The sequence below is a fragment of the Maniola jurtina genome, chromosome 17 (genome assembly GCF_905333055.1).
Source record: "Maniola jurtina chromosome 17, ilManJurt1.1, whole genome shotgun sequence".
NCBI lineage: Eukaryota > Metazoa > Arthropoda > Insecta > Lepidoptera > Nymphalidae > Maniola > Maniola jurtina.
In genome coordinates, this window is record NC_060045.1 from 6,533,193 (window position 1) to 6,554,440 (window position 21,248).

Sequence of the window (21,248 nt, forward strand, 5' to 3'; positions counted from 1 at the left end):
TTTGAAGACAAATCAAACAAGCTTCAAACGGTTTGGTGTAAACCTCACGAGTTTAATGGAGGTTTAAAGACTCATCAAAAGGAATTTGCTTAGTGTCACTCTCTTCGCCGCAAGGTTTAATCGCGTGACGTGAGCTCAAGACAAAGCTTTCCTTAGCAGGTAGTAGTAAATTGTTCTGGGCGAAATCTATACGTAGAAAAACATGAAAACCAGGTTGGACCAAAATCAATCGGTGTGAACGCCAATAAATTAGCGATGCATCAAACCATCATCAAACACAACAAAAATATACTTAGATCATAAATTAATAATGTTCATCAATCATGAGCAACAACCGAGTTTCTAAAGAGCAACCGCCGAGTTTCTTGCTGGGTCTTCTCGATAGGAAAGGCATTCCGAACCAGGTGGTAAATGTACTTGACAATTCAAAAGTACCTAGATAAGTATTATTTGATTAAAATAAATTCTATTCTATTCTATATTTTATGCAAAACCCTATAAACGGCCAAACCAAACCAGGTTTTGGTTTGAATCAAACCAATATCGATAACATGATTGAACCAAACCGCTTATGGAATGACTGATGAGCGTTTCGGGGCCCTGAAAGTATTCACTTCAGGCAGTGTGAACAAGAATGCTTTAACTCCTTGCTTGACTTTGAACTGACTCACTGCCAATAGTTACGCAGTAGTCCATAGACATGTCGAAGTGTACCTAGCTATAAATATCAATATCATCATCATGATCATTTCACCCCATGGCCGGCTCACTACAGAGCATGGGTGTTGTCTCAGTATAAGAAGAGTTTAACCATAGTCCACCACGCTCGCTAAGTGCGGATTGGCAAGTGTTGGCAGTATCAGTATCTAGCTATTAATAGGTACTAGGTAAGTATTAGTGGTATTGGTGTGCGCTTGATGTGATAATCACTTGTATTATAAGTAGGTAGATATAAGTAATGTTATCTGGTGCGTGTCGGAGATAGTATACTCGTGTCACTCTTGCTGTGCTTGCGTCATGCAGTCACGCGGTTGCGATGTGACGATTGTGACGTGGACGTGACGTCAAAGATTTTTTAATGACCTTAGCAGAACTTCTGTAGCACATGACTCATGAGTCATGAGTAAAAATCCCCAGATTCCCTGTGTGGGGATCTTACACAATGTGCTATGGCTTTTTGGTACAGACAGATTGCGCCATCTAGTGTGCGACAGTATATTTAACGCGGACACCGCAGTGGTGCCATCCTAATGTTTTTTACCCTAAAAAGGCAAAACTGAACTGGCACGATATTTCTTTCGTAATAATAAGATGTAAAATTTACAAAACTAGTTAACTAAGTAGATTTAATAAATCACTGTCGTAAAAAAAATAAGAAAGAGTAGAAATAAACTCTCCTTAACCATGATTCAAATACTATGCCTTTTAATATTGCCCTTTAATTCGGAATGCCTTTCCTACCTTCTCGGTAGGAAAGGGCAAAGGCATTCTATTCAATGTGAGTGGTAGATTTTTTATTTTCCTGTTGTTTATAATATGAAGTTTCTAGCCTACGTACTAAATTTCAGTCTTCTAGGAATTCAGGAAGTACTAGTACCTACCTTAGAAGTTTTGACTAGAGGTTTTGAATGTCAATAAGTTTAAAACCATAAAAGCTAGATAATTAATACTTGGCATGTTCAATAAATCGACCAAGGACATCTTATTCTGAAAATTTCAGCATTATAGCGACAGACTTTACAGATATGCTTCCTCCATACGGTGGGGTGAAGGGGGAAATTTTCCAATTTCTTAATTTTTATATTATTTATATAATACCCTAGTAATAACGACCCTTTCTAAAGTCAAAAATTCAAAAACCAAAAAGTGTTTTTGATTTTGAATTATGAAGATCATCTGAGTCACGAAATCGACGTATCAATAAATCTGAAAACTTACTTAGTATGTTTAATAAGTTTGCTGAGGACACCTTATCCTAAAAACTAGCTTTCTAGCGTCATTCAAACCATAGCTATGACGGTTCGAAAATACGAAGAAAAGCTTCCAGAAAAGGTGGGTAGTATCCCGTCCTTTAGTTTGGCTCGCCTTGGCCGGGGCACTGCCATGCCCCCTGATAGTGCAATACGACAGTTCAAAACTCAATAGTTTAACTAATAAAAATTAGGGTGTTTTTTCATAGGCAATGAAAAATTAAAATAAGTTAAATGAATTTAAGACTTGGCAGCATTGACTTCATTGCAATGTGACCATTTCTAGCAGTTTTCTACCATTTAGTAGAACAGATTTGCAGACAGGATCAGGTAGATTTGAAAGTATGTTGGTATAAGTACTAGAATATTGAGTTTTCACTTTTTAAAGAGAATGTTCACTTACATTAAAGCTATACATATATACATTTCAGTAGTTATACTGATTATAATATTATTCATGTGGGAATTAATCACTTTACCGAATCAATTAAAAGGGAAAAAAATTGAGAAGGAAGATTAGTAACAATAACCAACTTGCTGTGCGAGTCTAACTTACACAATTAGGCAATTTTTTAAAATTCAATTTAGTCCGAAAATCTAATATGAAGATGGCAACACTGACACATTGCGAATGACGAATCTCATTCATTCATCTTTTGACTTTTCTCATTGAGTTTTGACTTTTGAGTTGTTCGAACGTCTAATAACTTCGAGTGCTGTAAATTTCGTAAATTAGTATTCAAAATTGTTCTGCTGAAAAACGTGAGTACATTCTTTGTATTTAATGCTATAAAAAAAATATGTTGCGGTCATATTCAAATTTTTACGGACTTAATTTTTAAACGCCCTTCAAATTGATAACCTAAAAGAACGTGCAATGTCAGTAGTTTTTGATGCGATTCTTAAAAAATTTCGTCACATAATGCAATAGTGGCCTGCTATTATACTGTTTCGGCTTAAAATCATACTTCCTTGTAACAATTTCCACACTTACGTAATAATTGTGTCACTATCACACTCTGCTCCCTGATGACATTGATCCATTTGTAGTGACCTGATTCGATGGCCCTGTTCAAGGCTGATTTCAGTTATTTTAATCCCATTCAAGTGCTAATAGACATTATCTAGAATATTTTAATGACCATTCGTACATCGCCATGTAAAATCGATAATTCGCGCTTTTTTGCATAACCTTTGATAACATTACATAATATTATGTGAGGTACCTACTTACTGTTAGATTGTTACTCTTAGAAGTGGATTAGACAAAGAGATTACAATGTTTGAGATGAATAACATTATTTTCTAGTAAACCTATGCAATTCATTATACCTACTTTAAGTTATATACTTAGTTTTTCCTGTGCAAATCAGTTACCTACAAACCATTTGACTCACATTTTATTACTTACAATTACAGAAACACAATGGGTGTACCTGCTGGTAATGCTGAAAATGGAAAGAAAATCTTTGTGCAAAGATGCGCTCAGTGCCATACTGTAAGAACTAAATTTAATTACATTACCTATATGTTATGTGAATGACCTTTGACCCATAAATATATTTTTTCTGTTACATCATGTTTATAGCAATAAAGTAAGGTCAGAGAACTTTCATAGTCCAAGTTACAAATATTGAAAAGTAATAAATGAATTTATTCTAGTTTCACAAATATAGTTAGAAAGGATGTTATGTTACAATTATTAATACTTCAGCCATGTGTGTGAAACAAAGGCCAATCAACTACTAATTCTTTAAAAAGAAACTATTGTTAGTTCACTCTACTGTTGTCAATTTGATATTGTTATGCGCAAGTGATCCAACCTGCTTAAGGTTGATTTTGGATACTCAACAACAGTTCAGACTTTAAAGTTGACAATAAAATAAATGAGTCAGTGTAGGAGAGTCCTTTTTATGTAACAACATCCAGTTGACAGACCTAGCTTTAATTTTCTCAAAACTAAACTAAGATATTAAGTCATGATTGGGTATTCTTCAAAACAAGTTTACTATAAAATGTATATGTGGGGAAATCATCCAATAGCACAAGTCTAGGGCATGAATTGAAAATGAGGAAGTTACCTTGTCAAGTGAATAATGTATTGTACAAGGTGTAAGGAATAAGGCCTTGTTCAAGATGTGAGGTATTGCACAAATCACATTGTATTGTGCACCATATAGCATGGTGTGTCATACCTACAGTTATTCTGTTCATGGAGATGTTGGTGATATACCGCACCACAACCGCCTCTGCCACACTATGGCAAATTTGTTGAAGCAGCAATGCATCCTCTGTTGTGAGCAAATTGTATAACTAAGCCCAAATACTTTTGGCTGAACATTTTCACATGTATAGATAGCATCACAAGTTTCATTTCGCCACCCTACACGCAACACATTGCGTTGCGCCCCGCGTCTCCATAGTCTTATTCGGTACGAAGTATATGTTTTTCACTGCATTAATACTATATGTTTTAAAATAGGTTGAAGCAGGTGGTAAACACAAAGTAGGACCTAATCTACATGGCTTCTTTGGACGCAAAACTGGCCAAGCTCCCGGCTTCTCCTATTCAGAAGCAAACAAAGCTAAAGGTAATATTAAAACTCTCTTCAAATCTTTTCCCTATATTATAAGCACTACAATTTTGATTGGTTTACACTCAGCAGCTTGAAATCCATAATATATTGACTCACTTAAAAGTTTAATGTTAAGATTTTTCTTCCTTTGGAATAATTATAGGGATTACTGTATTATAATGTTATGGATATGAAAATAGAAAGAATAAATATTTGTTACATAATATATTATAATAAAAAAAATATTAGTTCAGAAAGAAGTTTCTACTGAGAAGAGCTGGTAAGAAACAGCAGTTACTCTTATCAAAAGGCAATATCATGTTACAATGGCTATAAAATTTTTACCCCATCGGAAAATGAAATTCCACAAGTCATTCAAATCAATTTAACTGACATGATAAGGCATTCCATAGGCTCAACTTGTATTTTTATTGTACTTAATATTTTTACTCTTGATTATTACTATTGATACTATTGATTGTAATTCATTATTTAAAAGAATGATTAATTAAATTAAATTTTTAAAACTATTTTTCAGGTATCACCTGGGGAGAAGATACCCTGTTTGAATACTTAGAGAACCCCAAGAAGTACATCCCTGGTACTAAAATGGTGTTTGCCGGTATCAAGAAGCCTAATGAGCGTGCGGATCTTATCGCATACCTCAAGCAGGCAACCAAGTAATTTTAATGACATTAGGAAAATAATATGAATGGGAGGAGTATTCCATTATATGGAACAATCCTCTCGTTTTTAGCCCAATCAGTATCATAATCATTATTTAATTAATACCTATTTATTTTGAGTTAACATTTCACAAAGTGATAGTTGTGACTTCTATCTTGTATCCACCTTCATAGTTGTATTGATTGTATGAATTGTGATGTACATAATATGTATGACTAAAATTCTTTGGTGAGCATAAAAATGTTATGAATGGTTTTATGATGTTATTAAATTATAAATAGACATCGTAATTAGCTTTTTATTTGTAGGTAAACCCATACAAGTTTTAATAGCTATTACTCATCAAATGTTACCAGGTTTTAGTTAATTGTGTTTACTATTAGATTATTTTAATTAAAATTATTTTTTTATTTTCATTTATTTTATTTTACCCTTTCTTCCTTAGGCTAAATAATAAAATTAAGTAGTAAATTAATTTTAATTAAATACGCAAACAAATGGGTATCACTCTAAATTTTTTTTTGGTAGTTTAGGTGTATAATATTGTGTTCTGTCTATATTCTAGTCGCCACTGGATGGCGTTATAATACCCAGTACAGCGAGTATAGCTAAGGGTAGCGTTCACTTGTCAAAAATCTACCAAAATACATTTTTTGATGAAACGGGCGGGAGTCGGATAATACGTTATACTTATCATGCAATATGGGTCTATGGCTTTTGTACAGCCCGTTCAGAGTACTGACTTATAATGGACCTCTACTCAAATACGCTGAGGTCTGGACTTGCGATTGCCGACTGTTTTTCGGGTCAACTTGGAAACAAACCCGTACTATACTATGGTTCAAAGCAAAGTACCTCCACAGAGGTATGGAGCTACAGTGCGACAAAATGGCAACAAAGATCTTTTGGCGCGTTGCCAAAATCGGAACTAACGCCGCCATCTTGTGAAGTGTCACGCTTTCCCCTTGTAAGTGGTGTTGCTAAGTAAAAAAACTGAATTTCACTGTTTTATAGGGTTCCGTACCTCAAAAGGAAAAACGGAACTCTTATAGGATCACTCTGTTGTCTGTCTGTCTGTACGTCTGTCTGTCGAGTCTGTCAAGAAAACCTATAGGGTACTTCCCGTTGACCTGGAATCGTGAAATTTAGCAGGTAGGCAAATCTTATAGCAAAGGAAAAAATCCGAAAACTGAATTTGTGGTAAAAATAATTAAAATGTGTGTTAAAATTCAAAATAACATAGTTAACTATACTAAGTGGGGCATCATATGAAATGGCTTTACTTGTACATTCTAAAACAGATTTTTATATTTTATTTTCATGCTTAATAGTTTTTGATTTATTGTGCAAAATGACGGGAAAATACCTGAGTACGGAACCCGTGGTGCGCGAGTCTGACTCGCACTTGGCTTTGGCCTATACATAACTTCATACATCCTGATAATAAATACAGCATGTAATATTATATTATGTGTCTGCATCTTATAGAGCTATATTTAGCACTAACTAGTTAGGTAAGTAAAGCATATTTTGAGCAGGTTAATATGATAGTTAGGTTTTAAGTCCATGACCTATTAATTGTTTTTATTATTCTTTTTCTATGTGGAAACAGGGACAGCTTTTCCAATTCCTCTTTCAGTTATAGTTAGATAAAACCATCGATGTATAAAAACAAGCCAAAAGCTCCATAATACGTCAATGATCAAAAGATCCTAACCCTACCTAATTTATTGTTGAGGAATAGACAATACTTTTTTTTTCTCTCTCGTCTGGCTTTACAAAGATAAGCCAATGTCAAGTTTGTAGTTATTTGTAACAAGATAGGGAAACTATACAAGTATGGACCCCGTCTGTGCCGGCGCCCGCCGACACACGCACGGCACCTCCTTAAAGCGCTTTCCAGTCAGTTTTAACAAAAAAAAAAAAAACACAACACAGACGAAGTACTAGACAATTACATTACATCATAGACCATTCATCTCTTTGATTAAATTATCTCAGTGCTTCCACATTTAAGAATTTCGCCCTATTTCATGGCGAAATGACATATGAGGTACGCTATTTTTTTACATAATATTAATAGGCAGTCAGGCTAATTTGGGCTTCCAGATGGTTATTTTTTTGAACCTACCTAATGGAATTTTAGTATTTTCTTGACTTATCAAAGGGGATAGGCTTGAAAAGGGCAGAATGGTTTTTTTTTTTTTGAACTTGTGGAATATTACCTAGCATATTTTCCTGGATATAAAAACTGATTTGCTGGGCATTCATTATATACATGAGACAGATGTATTAAAATTATTTTGACAATGATAACCTACAAACATTTTACTTTTATCACCAGACTTAAGATTAAGGATCATGGAACTATAATATCCAAAATCGTGAAATGATCATAATATATAATAAATAAAACGTGAAATAATAATGAGAGTACATATTTCAATAATTTTTAGTGGAACTTTGGGCGAATTTCTATAGAAACTAGAGTAAAATCAAAATCGTAAATGGAAACACTGAATCAAACTTCTGTCAAAGTCAAACTGACATAATTATCTTATCAATGTCGTCCGCTTTTTCAGCCTGTTTAGTGTTTTTTTAGTAAATCTAATTAAATGTATTTTAAAATTTCAATAAATATTATGTGATATGATTTTAGTAAAAAAGTGTATCATAACTGCCCAGACTTAAAATTATATGCACAAACATTTTTTTGTAAAAGTGAAGAATCTCGTAAGCGCAGTGCCAGTGCAAATATTTATTTTCTTGTGCTGTTTAGTACTTACTTATAATAATTTAATCCCCAAATTGGCGCGAATTGGTAAGTTACATTCCTTACTTACCACGAATAATTATTTTCAGTTTTCGTTATTGTTTTATTTTCTTGGTTACCAGATGACTGGCCTGACCTGTTGAAGATTATTTAATTAAACCCTTACTTACTCAAGTTGACATTGACGATACATTAACGTGCTGTTAGCACGTGTAAATCCATAATAAAAAAAAAAGACAAGTAAGTAAAGTGAAGATTGTAAAAAAGTGGGGAAGCATGGCAAAATCTTCAGTTGTACTAAGTTTTCACGAGATTTTGCTTCATCAGTCAGATGTAGCGCTTCTAAGTGGGCCGCATTGGCTCAACGATACCATCATATCGTTTTATTTTGAATATTTAGAAAAATTGATTTTTTGTGAAGCCAAAGAGCTCCTGTTCGTTTCTCCAGAAGTAACACAGTGTATAAAAATGGTTGAAACAAATGATATTGGAATTTTTCTGGAACCTCTGCAAATCAATACCAAGAAGTTTGTATTCTTTGCACTGAATGACAACAGTTCACCGGACACAGCTGGAGGTTCACACTGGAGTCTACTAGTCTTTTCAAGAAATGAAAATAGTTTTTTTCACTTTGATTCTTCATCTGGCAGCAACCATGATGTGGCATGGGACTTTGCTAGTCATTTAATGTTGTACTTATCTAAACAAGGTAAGATTTTTATATTTGCTAAGTCTGACTTAGAAAAAAATAACTTTAAGTCCAACTATACCTTTATTAAAAAAAAGTTGTAGTAAGAGAGTTTAGGAGATTCCATTGGAAAAAAATCTGTCAGCCCAATAGTACTACATGCACTTAATAGCTCAATGATTTAATGAGTCAACTGAAATTGAGAAGTTGTAGGTTGAAATCCCACCCATTGTCTTTGTTGTATCTACTCCAAGTACAAGCTGTATATTTACTTAGTTTGAGGCAAAAGACTGAGATATTAGTCATCTTTAAATTGACTAATATACTTAATAAAAAGAAAACAAGTAGAATCAAGTATTACTTATTATTAAATAGTGAAAACTAAATACATAAAACTATAATCAGAGTTTATTGTTTCAGGCAATATCAATTTTGTTGACAAGCATTGTCAACAGCAAAGTAACGGCTATGACTGTGGTGTCCACGTTATTTGTAACACTGAGAAGCTGGCGCAGCATGCATACAGTCACGGAGACATCAACACCTGTGACATGTCCATTCAAATTAATCCTAGTGCTAAAAGGAAAGAGATTCTCAATATTATATCTAGTTTGTCGAAATCAAAATAAATTGTGGTGCCATGCTTGTAAGACTTTTTTTTATTGTGTAAGCCCTGCTATGTGATTTGCTAACTCAGTGTTCAACATTGAATGATAGCCATAAAGCTCATTTGACATTAATTATTTTTAATCCATTGAAAATCTTCTGCCAAAAATTATTTTAATATCACACAGTGGAACAACTATGTAAGACCAACTAATGTCAATTAATGAGCTCGGTGGCTATCATAGTGTTGAACACTGTGAACCGAATCACCCCGCTGGTCAGATAACCCAGTGACAGCAGTAACGTGTAGCAGCATTAGCGGATTTACTAGCAGGCTGAGTAGGTTTGTGCCTAGGGCGGTAGATTTATGGGGTAGGGACTGTATCTTTAGTTTTTTATCTACACTTGTAAAGTTTTAATAACTCATTACAGCCACTGGCAATAACTTGTTAATGTAAAAGCGGCATAAAAATTTAACAGCATAATGTGTAAATCTGCCTCAGCACTACAGGATATCACACTGAATCAATGTGTTACTTCTCAAACTCGTGCTATTGCTGTCACGCGTTGCTGCCATAATGCCTTGTCTGACCACTTGATTAGGGATCTGCTTTCATTTATCTATAAAACGGTTAAGTGCAAATTAATTATAACTAACGTTTCTAAAATGAATGCTATGTCAGACCAAACTAAAAACCTTGTTCCTTTCTAGCATTATTTTTCTGAAAATTCTCGCCTTTTTTTGGTGATAACTTAAAATACTTTTTTGTACTTAACAGCTTAGTTAAACAACAGCAGGGTTGACCATTTAACAGCATGTGGTCACTGCCATTTAACATGTTAAGGTCATGTTAAATGGCATGTATAAAATTCGTACTCATTGATGAGTAAAACATTGCCATTTTAATTCTATCTTATATCGAAATATGTATTTAAATAAAACAAACTAGGCCATAATACTATGTATTAATATACTTAATATTATCATAATCTTCAAATAGTATTGAGATGCAAATAAATAAAAAGTGCAAAAAACACATACATATTTAAGAACAGTTAAAAACATGTACACATAATTATAAGAACAATTTAAAAAACAACTTGTTTTTTTTACTTTTAACACTCATGTCCTTGTCCTATGTCCTCTGTTCACTACTTTGTGGCTCAACCCATCCTCCAAATGCCTTTTCTAATTCTTCTGCTACCGCGAAACATAACCGGTCATTGTTAAAATTTGCAACAACCTGAATTCCTATGGGCAGCCCTTCACTGTTCAACCCCAAAGGTACAGCGGTCGCAGGGAAACCCAAACTATTTATTATAGCTGTATACATAAAATTCATTGGTCTTATCATAGGCTGGTTATGGTAGGGCGCCGGCACTGGGTGCGTGGGAAAGAGGAATACGCCATTATCGCCAAGCATATTTTTAAAGACCTCTTCTAAATAATCGCGAGCCTCCATAAAGTATCTGTATTTTTTGCTTTCCGGATCAAACTTTTCGTGGTCAGTTAACGCAACAAAGAGACCAATCAAAGTATTTCCCGATAAGCCCAGGATATTTTTGAATATCTCTATGACATTTGATAATAAGCTGGGGTTTTCCATTATGTAAGCTGCGAAAGGGACTTCGTTCTTCATTGTCGTGAACCATATTGCTTGCGATCGTTTCAGCCATTCGATTTTCTTTTCTTCGGCAACTACATTATGCTTTTGTTGGAAGTGTTCAACAACTTTTTCCATTGCTTGTTTTATTTCTGGATCTACTTCGCTCACTAAGGGAGCGCCGTTACTAAATTGGTAAAAGACTTTGAGTTTCCCGATGTCTACTGGTTTGTCGAGGTCGAGTTTTTTGGCATAGTCCCCTGATATTACCTTTTGAATGTGTTTTAAGTCAACTGCAAACCTTGTCATGGGTCCAATACCTGTAAAAAAATGAAATTCTGTAAATCTTTGTCAAATAGCTTATTGGAAAAGTTTAATCATCGACGTGAATATTCCAAATTATATGTGTGTACTAGCTGTGCCCGCGACTTCGTTCGCGCGGAATAGTGACTTTTCGCGCTTTATATAGCCACGGACGCTCAGGCGCGAGGCGCCGTGATTCTTTAAATTGACATAACTTTTTTATTTATGAACCGATTGACATGAAATAAACACTAAATCCTAAGTGAAGCTCACTACAATATATTAGTGAAAACCGTATCTAAATCGAATAAGCCGTTTCTGAGATTAGCGTGCACAAACACACAGACAAACAGACAAACAGACAAAAAAAAAAATTAATTACAATTTCGGGTTCGGCATCGATATAATAACAACCCCTGCTACCTTTTTTTTATATATTTCCATTGTACAGACACCACTTTTCTACAATTTTATTATATGTATAGATGTTGCGATTTTAACGAAATTTTGCAGGAAGCTTAAAAACCTGGGGAACATCGAATATCGTAAGAAATAAGAGATTTCTACAGGATTAAAAAAATCCTATGTTCACACGAAATTGCTGGCAAAAACTAGTCGTTATAAGTAGGTAAATATTAAATAGTGGCTAGGCAAAATAGTGGTGACTATTGCTATTTATACTTACACAAATATAAATTAACGTCATCATTCTTGAGTTGAGGATATTGGCCTTCATTAGACACTGCTCTCCTCGTCGGCTTGTGCCCAAATATCCCATTAAAGTAAGCAGGCATACGAATAGAACCTCCTATGTCGGACCCTGGAAAATTAAGGACATTCACAAAACTTATTGGCCCAACATTCATTCATAAAGGCGAGGCAGAAACAAAAAAAAAACGGCCAAGTGCGAGTCAGACTCGCGCACTGAGGGTTCCGTACTCGGGTATTTTTTCCGACATTTTGCACGATCTACCTACCTGCCAAACTTCATGATTCTAGGTCAACGGGAAGTACCCTATAGGTTTTCTTGACAGACACGACGGACGGACGGACGGAAAGACAGACAGACAGATAGACAGACAACAAAGTGATCCTATAAGGGTTCCGTTTTTCCTTTTGAGGTACGGAACCCTAAAAATGGATGTTATTTATTACCGATTCCAAATATGCTGCCTCCGACAGCCTGCATAACACCTTCGCCGCCCGATGACCCGCCTACGATTCGAGTTGTATTGTATGGATTAAGCGTCCTTCCATGGATACAGTTGTAGGTTTCATACCTGCCCATAGCACATAATATAAAAAGATTAAATAAAGTGTAAATAAGTCGATGAGCAGTGATAGCCTAGTGGTTAAAATGTCGGTCTCCTGTTTGAGGGATCGGGATTCGATCCTGGGCACGTACCTCTAACTTATCGGAGTTACTTTATTCTAACAGTGAAGGAAAACTTCGTGAGGATACCTGCATGCATAACAGTTCCCATAATGTTAACCAGCCGATGCCCGCGACTTCGCCCGCGTGGATTTAGGTTTTTCGAAATCCCGTGGGAACTCTTTGATTTTCCGGGATCAAAAGTAGCCAGCTATGTGCTAATCCAGGATATTATCTATCTCCATTCCCAGACAAATCCGTCTAGTAATTTTTGCGTGAAGGAGTAACAAACATACACACCCACACACACACACAAAATCTTTCGCTTTTATAATATTAGTGTGATAGTGTGATGTGAAATGTAATAAGGTGTGTTAAGTCTGCCAATCTGCACTCGGCCAGCTTGATGGTAATGGTGATGGCCAAAAAACCCTTCTTATTCTGAGAGAAGACCCGTAGTGGGCCGGCGGCGATCAGTTGATGATGAATGATGATGATGTAAATAACTAAGTGAATTTATACACTTGAAAATCATTGGTTTTAATTTAAAGTTGGTGATATTCAGATTTCCCTTCACCGTTTCCCTAAACTAAAGAAATCAATAAAATAAAATGGACGAAACTGACTGACTGTACGGCTACCTGAAACTTCTTTACGAAAAGCACTCTAATAGCTTAAATTCTGGAGATACAAGGAAAAGTTTAACCAAGTCCAAATTAACGAAACCCGGAATATATCTGGGTGAAAGCTAGAAGGTACCTACTTAAAAAAAGTTCAATGATCTAAGTTTTCTGGGTTGTTTGGAAAAACTCATTGATACACAGGATTAACCCATAGATAAGTCGATTAGGTACGGGAAGTAGGTGTTGTATATTTGATAGGTAGGTAAATCGATAAATCATAAATGTGAATCATACCACATGCACATTTCTGGAATATTCGTAACTCCAATAATTATGGCGCCACTATTTTTCAACAGTTTAATTACGTCAGCGTCCTTATCGGCTCTCAAATGTTTCCTTAAAGTTATACCAGCAGTGAAATGAAGTCCTGGAAAAACAAAAACATTTAATATTAGATACTATACCTATAATATTTGATTGAGAAATCAAGACACACGACATAGGCCTTTTCAAGAGCGCGTCACCAAACACGGTCTCTCCCCACCACCTTCTTCAGGTCATCGGTCCAGCGAGCTAGAGATCGTCCTACACTGCGCTTATAATATACGTATGCACGAGTATCATAATATCACGATAGATATACATGGTTCAAACCGTCTGGGTTTGAAAACTTGAATTCTCTCTTAACATAGATCTATCTCTACTAAAAAAGGATTTCAGACATTGCGAAATAATATTTTTAATTAAAAAATGAATGTGAAAGTTATTTTAGCCACATTTACTGAACCGATTTCGCTGAAATTTGGAATGGAGCTATCTTATACACTAACTAGCTGATGCCCGCAGCTTCGCCCGCGTGGATTGGTCAGATCCCCTGCAGCATCAGGATTGAGGAGTTGGAATCCAAATTTTTTATGAAACAATGTCGCAAAGTTCCTCTATCGATTAAAAAAAAATTACGCAAATCGGTTCAGAAATCTCAGAGATTTCGGTGTACATAGGTAGAAAAACACAACTCCCTTTTTGAAAGTCGGTTAAAAAAGTAGCCTATGTTACACCCTGGTCAATCCTCTACTTGTCTGTGAAAATTCCGTCAAAATCGGTTCAGCCGTTCCAAAGATTAGCCTTTTCAAACAGACAGACAGACAGACAGACAAAAATTTTAAAAACGTGTGATTCAGTTAAGGTATCGTTCAAATAACCCTATGAGCTTAATATGAGGTAGTTATTTCGAAATTACAGACAGACACTCCAATTTTATTTATTAGTATAGATAATTTAACATATTAAAGGCACTATTTATCCATGCGGATAAGTCGCGATCATTAGTAGTCATTAACTTTTTGTAACAGCTGGTTTCTGTTCTTATTAGTAGAATCTGCTTGCCGAAGCGGTGCAGATAGAATCACTACAAAAAGACTGACGTGGTATGTTATTACACTACATTCATGATCAACCCATCGCCGGCCCACTACCGAACACTGGTCTCCTCTAAGAATGGGAAGCGTACCTATAGGACATAGTCTGCCATGCTGGCCCAGTACGGATTGGCAGACTTCACACCTTTGCGAACATTATAGTGAACCCTCAAGCATGCAGGTTTCCTCACGATGTTTTCCTTCACCGTTATAGCAAGTGATATTTAATTGCTTAAAACGCACTTCGAAAAGTTAGAGGTGCGTACCCGGGATCGAACCTACGACCTCCCGAAAATAAGGTGAAGGTCCTAACCACTAGTGACTAGACTATCACCACTTAATGTTATTTTAATTACAGTAGATTATCTTATCCTATTAGTCTAAAATTTTTACATCACGTATGCATTGTTTTGCATCATCACTTCCCAGAAGGTTTGATTGCAGCCAAGCGCTAGTTTGATTTGAAAATTGTTTTAAAAAAAATTGGTAGTCAGTGAGGAGTGCCAACAGAAGTGAAAGCTTAGATCTGGAATAGGTAACAGTGGGTTTTTATTTTCAATTATTATCAAAAATTAAAATTTCATAATTTGTTAATTAACCCCGTAAAAATTATTTCACTTTTTACATCTATCGGCTGCGGCACTTTTTTTATTTACTACTAGATGATGCTCGCTACATCGTTCGCATGAATTTAGTTTTTGAAAATCCCGTGAAAAGGTGTGTAACAGGTGTCAATACAAAAAATCACGCCAATCCATTTCCCTGTTGCGGCGTAATTGAAGGACAAACCAACAAACAAACACACTTTTGCATTTATAATCTTAGCGTGTTGGTGACGCGACCTTGAAGTTTTTACCCATCCCCAACGTGCCCAAACGTAACGTCACTTTTCAAAACGTACCTTCCACTCCAATGCTGTCCTTGGTAGTAAATGGTACACCTAAAAATGGTTTCTCTCGTTCTAAATATTCTTCCGTCAAATTACCGCTTCTAATAAGATCGTCGGCTTCTTTTGCTTCCTTTAGCGCCAGTTCAAATCGATTGTCGATAAAATAGTTGGTAACTGGATTGGTTTCCTTTATCCTTCGTATGCAAGTATTCAAAACTTCTAAACTGGATACCTGGAATCGATAAAATAACAAAATTATTTTTGTAAAGATTTACTCATCATCCGACTATATAGGATTTATATGTTTGTACCAATATGTACTTATGTTAGCCGTGCTAAAATAAAACTTCAAAGATTAATTAATCACACTATATTTACTAAATATAGGAGCACCAATAATCCTACAACAAACCACCGTCACTCCTTCGAGTTGCCAAGCTACCCAGTGTTTCCGCTTTTATTTTCAACTTCCCCAAATAAAAAAATTAAGTAATTGAAAATTAATAAAATAATAATCGAACCTTACACCTATATACCTATTTATCAGGTCATCCGTATATTGATAAACTACTTGATTAAACATTATTGAGATATCGACTGCGTTCCGCGAAATTAGCTCAATTACGTGTCATAATATTATGACGTCATGATAAATCAGTGCTGATATGCCCTAAACTTAGTTTTCACGGTAAAAATATTTTCTTCTAAGCTTATTATTTTCTTCTTCTTTTAAAAAATATGACTTGGTAGGTATGAAACATTCAAATAATATAATAAATACCTAATCATTGGCCGAGGCAATCGCAAATCGCAATGCAATGCACGTTTCACACGAAATCTAAGGGACCACCCGCACCGGAATTCTTAGCAATGGTATTACCATTTTTATTTAACTAACTTAGTATTCGTTGTTAAAACATTTTTTGTTATTAATTAAGTAATTATTGCAACCACGAAGTGGTAGTTGCAACTAGAAATTAAGATAAATACATAGTTACAGTGTCCAGTAGGAAATATTGTACTTACATCGAAAGAACTTACGGTTTCGAAGTGCGTTTTCGCATGTCGTTGAGGACATAAATTTAGTATGTACTAGATCAACAATGACAGATTACCGGTGTTACAAAAAATGAAACGTAAATGTGTGCGTGAAATAGAGTTGTCCTGACTTTAGCATTTGTATTATCGATAGTCTTACTGGCGAAATCATAGGACACTAATGAGTTAGTTTAACGAAGTGAAGTAAAAAGCATCTTATAATTTTAAAAAAGTCAAATACATTTCAAATACACAAATAGTAACAAAGCTAAAGCTAGGTAACAGATTATAATTTATTAATGAAATGACTTGGTGCAGCTACTACGAAATAAACGATTGATAAATCTATATGTATAGGTATATAACGTTGTCAAGAATATAAATGCGTAAGTATGGATGTTTCTGTGTGTTTGTGTTTTTATTACCTCTTCACGCCTTTATTTTTTTAAAGGGTGCAAGTAAATTTAATTTGATTAATTACAATAACACTGTGATATAATGTCTAAGTGACAAGTTAATAAAAATAAATAGTATATATGGCGCTCAATTCATAGCTAATGACCTCCCCGATAAGCACTTAAATACAGTAAGTAATGTACGGGGTTACCCTTAACCCTGTATATGAAATCTAAGTCACGCTAAATAAAATAAAAATTAGTATAAATATTTATTTCGTTCTTTTCTTTTATTGGAAAGTAGTGTTTTATATTGTATTTTACATACATCACATGAAACCTATCACATCAAACCTACCGGTAGACACGATTATCGACTATCGATACTTGTGACGTCATTACTTTGTCAATCCCTATCGTAAACAAACGTTTTTAAATTTTACACAAAATATCCAAAAATTCTTCATTTAGCAATGTAATTTGATGATAAGTCTTAAGGGAAACCTATTATCTAAGCTTCCAATAGCTATTTTGCCTAATTTTCAAACAACAAATGATGAAATAATGATTATAAACAATAAGTATAAATAATCAGTAATTACCTGTGAAACGTGTATTTACGCGGATTATAACGTCTTGTAACGTCACATTCGCTCACTGAACAAGACACCATGGTGGCAGAACATAGATTTTACGTTTTAATCGTAAAATTATTTAGTAAATGCAAAAAATCACCTCGACTTGGAACAGGCCGAACTCATAAGGACCGACACTCACGTAAATAATGACTTATCGGCATCTTGTTTCGCTATCTCGCTTTCGCTCGCGGCAGTGGGTCTTATCTAACTACTCTCGCTCCCTCGCTTTGTCAGTCTTTGAGCGAAGCGAAAAATCATAGGTCTATGGTTGAGGACGACGCGGTAACGTCACATAGATATGAAAGACAGAGGCATTGCTCTACGAAGCCGAAATCTCTTTCTAAAGTTCTATGTAGGTACAATATTTCCAGCCGGGCACTGTAGTAGGGAGTAGATGTGGTATTTCTAGGTAAATCATCATGTCTGTATCAAAGGATCGTAGCTCCGCTTTTGTCCGTCTATTCTCTTATAACTTCTAAACTTATTTACTACGACGTCCCGAATAAGAGACGGACGTCCTGACCACTAGGATATCACGGCTTTATTACATGCTTATGTAATTAAAATTTTAATGTGCTTCATGAGAGCAAAAGCGGCACGAGGACGTTATTTTTGTATATTTATTGCGATAAATCGGTAATAACTTGTCGTTATTGCATCATTGAATATTAATTTTATTATAAGCAGGATGCCCATGACTTCGTCTCTTAGCGCAGAGCCATTCTTTTTCGATTGCAATTAAAACAAAGGTCAGTTTAATAATGTCTGTGTCTTTAACAGGGCTTTCTCCGTTACTTACTCCATACAATCGTAGTTCCGATTTCATTTGAATATTAAGCAACCAAAGTCTATGAAATTTCGCAGACATATTCTAAAAACTAATATCTGTGCCTGTGGTGTTTTAGATTTTTCTAAAAATATGTAGTTTCAAAATTACAGGAACTCAAAGATTTGTATGTGAATTTTTAAGACCGCGTAACTTTGAAACCGAATATTTTAACATAAATCACGAAACCACAGGCATAGATATTAGTTTCTAGAATACCTATGTCTGCAAAATTTCATGGACTTTGGTTGCTTAATATTCAAATGAAATTAGAACTACGTTTGAATGGAGCGGGTGACGGAGAGACACACGGGATATGCGAAGTCATTTGTTGTCTACTACAACTCTATATACTTGGATATAAATTTTTTGTAGCTAAAAGAGGTAGGTACTTAGTAGGTACCACAGTTTTACGATTTATACGTAAATCTGTGGCACTACTTGGAAGCATTTTGCTGTCTATTCCAGTATGTCGTAGGTACTCGCATGTAGTAGGACCACATAGCTGTTTACTATAGGTTAACCTTATGGTTATTATAGCCCTGACCTCGATTAAGCAAGTTTGTACGCGGCATTGGGTTTATAGATTACATCATAGTACATTGGCCCAATGCGGTAACCACCGAAGTAATTGGATTGCCATCATTTTGAGGCTGAGAGTTAAATATGTGGAAATAATTGGAACAGTATGATAGTCGAAGCAACGAAGTTTGCTTGCTTTTGGTAAGTAGGTAATAATGATACACAACTCTTCAGCTTGAAAAGTTGAGATAACAGTGTTCTGATGGGTATTTTAGGGGTGAGATCAGATGGGTATGAGAGCGTACATTTTCTGTACCAGGTTGTTCGGAATCAGCTCAGCTTATTTGATCTGTGGTCTACACGCTTAGTACGATTTTGCTCATCTTGGCTACGTTGACATATTTCGAATATCGAAACAAACCTACTATAATGGATCAGAGTAAAATGCGTGTATAGGTAGTTTCCGCTTGTGGTGTTGCTGGCATGGACGATGACGAACATTTAAACAAGAGAGGTTAGGTCGATTTTACTCTAAAAGTGTTTTGATAGGACCTCGAAATACATCATCGCAATTTGTCAAGATGCGTAAACTCGCACTAAGCCTTTGTACTTTGCTGTCCTCAGGAAAGAAGCTAAATATCATCGATTTTCACGTAGATTGGTAAGCGTCGCGACAGCTACGTCTCATACAATAACCGAATTGAGAATTTCCTCCTTTGTAGAAGTCGGTTAAAACAAACTGACTCATCCACCCATTTATAGTATAGATATAGATTTCCTTTATAATATAGATACAAGGGGTAAGCTGGATGTTTCGAAATTTCCTCAACTCCTTCGAAAGTCGCTAGTCCCTTGCAAAAATTGAATAAATTCAAAAACTTCAATATAGTTTCTTTATAAAATAATATTAGGTGTTGGTATTAAACCTCTCCATATAGACATACATTTTATTTACAAACGCTGGCGTCGCTAGCAGGTTTATCGTAGATAATATAGATATCTCTGATAGTTTTCTTACTCACTACACAAATTACATAGCTGATAGCATAACTTTCCCGGTATTCACTACAACAAACAGGTTAATTGACACCAATTACCAACCTCTCTTGTCCTTATTTTCCTGGCAACTTCAATAGCAGGTTGTTTCAATATATCATCATTTATCCGCGGCAGTTTCCTTCCTCTCGTCCCGTAATACAGTTTGAACAAAACGCAAGTTAATGCGTCTAAAATTCTTCTCAAGGCGCTTAAAATACGCATTTTTAAACTGAACGGTTTCGGTTTCATTTCTACACATTTTGTACTCATATTTGTACTTCACAACTCACTATTGGGGACAGCTTTTTACTATTTTAATCCACTTATTTATTATTTAACGATCGCGATCGTCTGAGTCAGTGTAGTGGCGGCACAAGCGTCGCGATCGCCGTCAATCGCCGACTCATTTGGTTTGTTCGTAAGCCGAAGCATAACAATACCAGCTAGGTAACAAGAGCACGTAATCTCCATAATATCAATATTGCCGTCTCGCTTCACTATACCCACTTTCATATAGTCCAACTCTGAAGTAAGTTAACCATTGAATTAGTTGACAGACAAGTTGGCTCCCGTACTTTGAAGCTATATGAATATATAGGCTCCATATCAAATGTGCCTACTATCTGACTCATTAGTCTTTTCCTTATTTCCTTAGACACCGATATACTTGCTAGAAACGGACCTATTTGTCACAGAATATACGCCAATGTCTTAATCGAGTAGGAAGGTGTTAATATGGAGTAGAGACGACAACCTCGATCATTGGCTACAGCACCGCGAGCACGTTATATTGGTTTGTTGGTGTTTTACCGTACTTCGTGGTGTAACTCAATAAGGTTATGTGATCATATGACATAAAACCTGTTCCTTTCGAAATTGTTGCCCTACTTGTTAACCGTTGCATTTTGGTTTACGAATAAACGAATATTGTTTACTGATCTCCCAATTCATCATCACCAACTCATCGCCGGTTCACTACTGAGTACAAGTCTCCTCTTAGAGCGACTTAGCAAACCTTTGAGAACATTTTGGAGAATTCAGGCATGCAGGTTTTCTCGCAATGTTTTCCTTTATCGTTAAAGCAATTGATATTTAATTGTTTACGCACATAGACGAAGTCGCGGGTAACTGCTAATATGAGTATAAAAAACGTCACATTCCAAAGATGTTTTATGTATTTTTGCCAAGCTATTTTAAAAATTATTACAAACATATGATGTCCGCGACTTCGTTCGCGTGGATTTAGGCTTTTAATAATTCCGTGAGAAGATTTTAGATTCAT

General features: G+C 35.4%; 4 protein-coding genes across 5 annotated transcripts in view; 3 read left to right on the forward strand and 1 right to left on the reverse strand.

Annotated features, from left to right (window-relative positions):
- Nucleotides 1–2,585: 2,585 nt before the first annotated feature.
- LOC123873659 (cytochrome c) lies at nucleotides 2,586–5,645 on the forward strand. Of its 2 annotated transcripts, none has more exons than XM_045918617.1 (4): nucleotides 2,586–2,732; nucleotides 3,390–3,468; nucleotides 4,453–4,561; nucleotides 5,085–5,645. In XM_045918617.1, the coding sequence occupies exons 2-4, from the start codon at nucleotides 3,397–3,399 to the stop codon at nucleotides 5,228–5,230; spliced, it is 327 nt and encodes a 108-aa protein (XP_045774573.1). In that variant the 5' UTR covers nucleotides 2,586–2,732; nucleotides 3,390–3,396; the 3' UTR covers nucleotides 5,231–5,645. The 2 variants fall into 2 exon arrangements, with proteins under 2 accessions (XP_045774573.1, XP_045774574.1); XM_045918618.1 differs by lacking the exon at nucleotides 2,586–2,732 and adding an exon at nucleotides 3,038–3,187.
- A 2,107-nt stretch (nucleotides 5,646–7,752) lies between these two features.
- The window catches only part of LOC123873634 (cytochrome b5 reductase 4), a 58,960-nt gene continuing 45,464 nt past the window's right edge, over nucleotides 7,753–21,248 (forward strand). The window contains exon 1 of the mRNA XM_045918579.1: nucleotides 7,753–8,054. The gene's annotated coding sequence lies outside the window, so the exon portion shown is untranslated. The remainder of the gene's footprint in view (nucleotides 8,055–21,248) is intronic.
- Nucleotides 8,223–9,344, forward strand: LOC123874033 (sentrin-specific protease 8; the record flags this gene model as incomplete). Its single annotated transcript, XM_045919190.1, has 2 exons — nucleotides 8,223–8,715; nucleotides 9,115–9,344. Coding segments are annotated over 2 exons (702 nt in total), but the record flags the coding sequence as incomplete, so codon positions are not given.
- LOC123873640 (fatty-acid amide hydrolase 2-B-like) lies at nucleotides 10,261–20,385 on the reverse strand. The gene is made up of 6 exons (XM_045918594.1): nucleotides 20,030–20,385; nucleotides 15,522–15,741; nucleotides 13,497–13,629; nucleotides 12,363–12,487; nucleotides 11,893–12,027; nucleotides 10,261–11,224 (listed from the first exon to the last, which is right to left on the reverse strand). The coding sequence occupies exons 1-6, from the start codon at nucleotides 20,234–20,236 to the stop codon at nucleotides 10,437–10,439; spliced, it is 1,608 nt and encodes a 535-aa protein (XP_045774550.1). The 5' UTR covers nucleotides 20,237–20,385; the 3' UTR covers nucleotides 10,261–10,436.

Excerpts from the sequence above, each read along its gene's own strand:
- LOC123873659 (XM_045918617.1), top strand. The coding sequence starts at position 3,397 with ATGGGTGTACCTGCTGGTAATGCTGAAAATGGAAAGAAAATCTTTGTG. Across the intron at positions 3,469-4,452 it reads GATGCGCTCAGTGCCATACT|GTTGAAGCAGGTGGTAAACA; the intron begins GTAAGAACTAAA and ends GTTTTAAAATAG. Across the intron at positions 4,562-5,084 it reads AGAAGCAAACAAAGCTAAAG|GTATCACCTGGGGAGAAGAT; the intron begins GTAATATTAAAA and ends ACTATTTTTCAG.
- LOC123873640 (XM_045918594.1), bottom strand. The coding sequence starts at position 20,236 with ATGAGTACAAAATGTGTAGAAATGAAACCGAAACCGTTCAGTTTAAAA. Across the intron at positions 12,488-13,496 it reads ATTCCAGAAATGTGCATGTG|GTATGAAACCTACAACTGTA; the intron begins GTATGATTCACA and ends TGCTATGGGCAG. Across the intron at positions 12,028-12,362 it reads AGGCAGCATATTTGGAATCG|GGTCCGACATAGGAGGTTCT; the intron begins GTAATAAATAAC and ends TTAATTTTCCAG.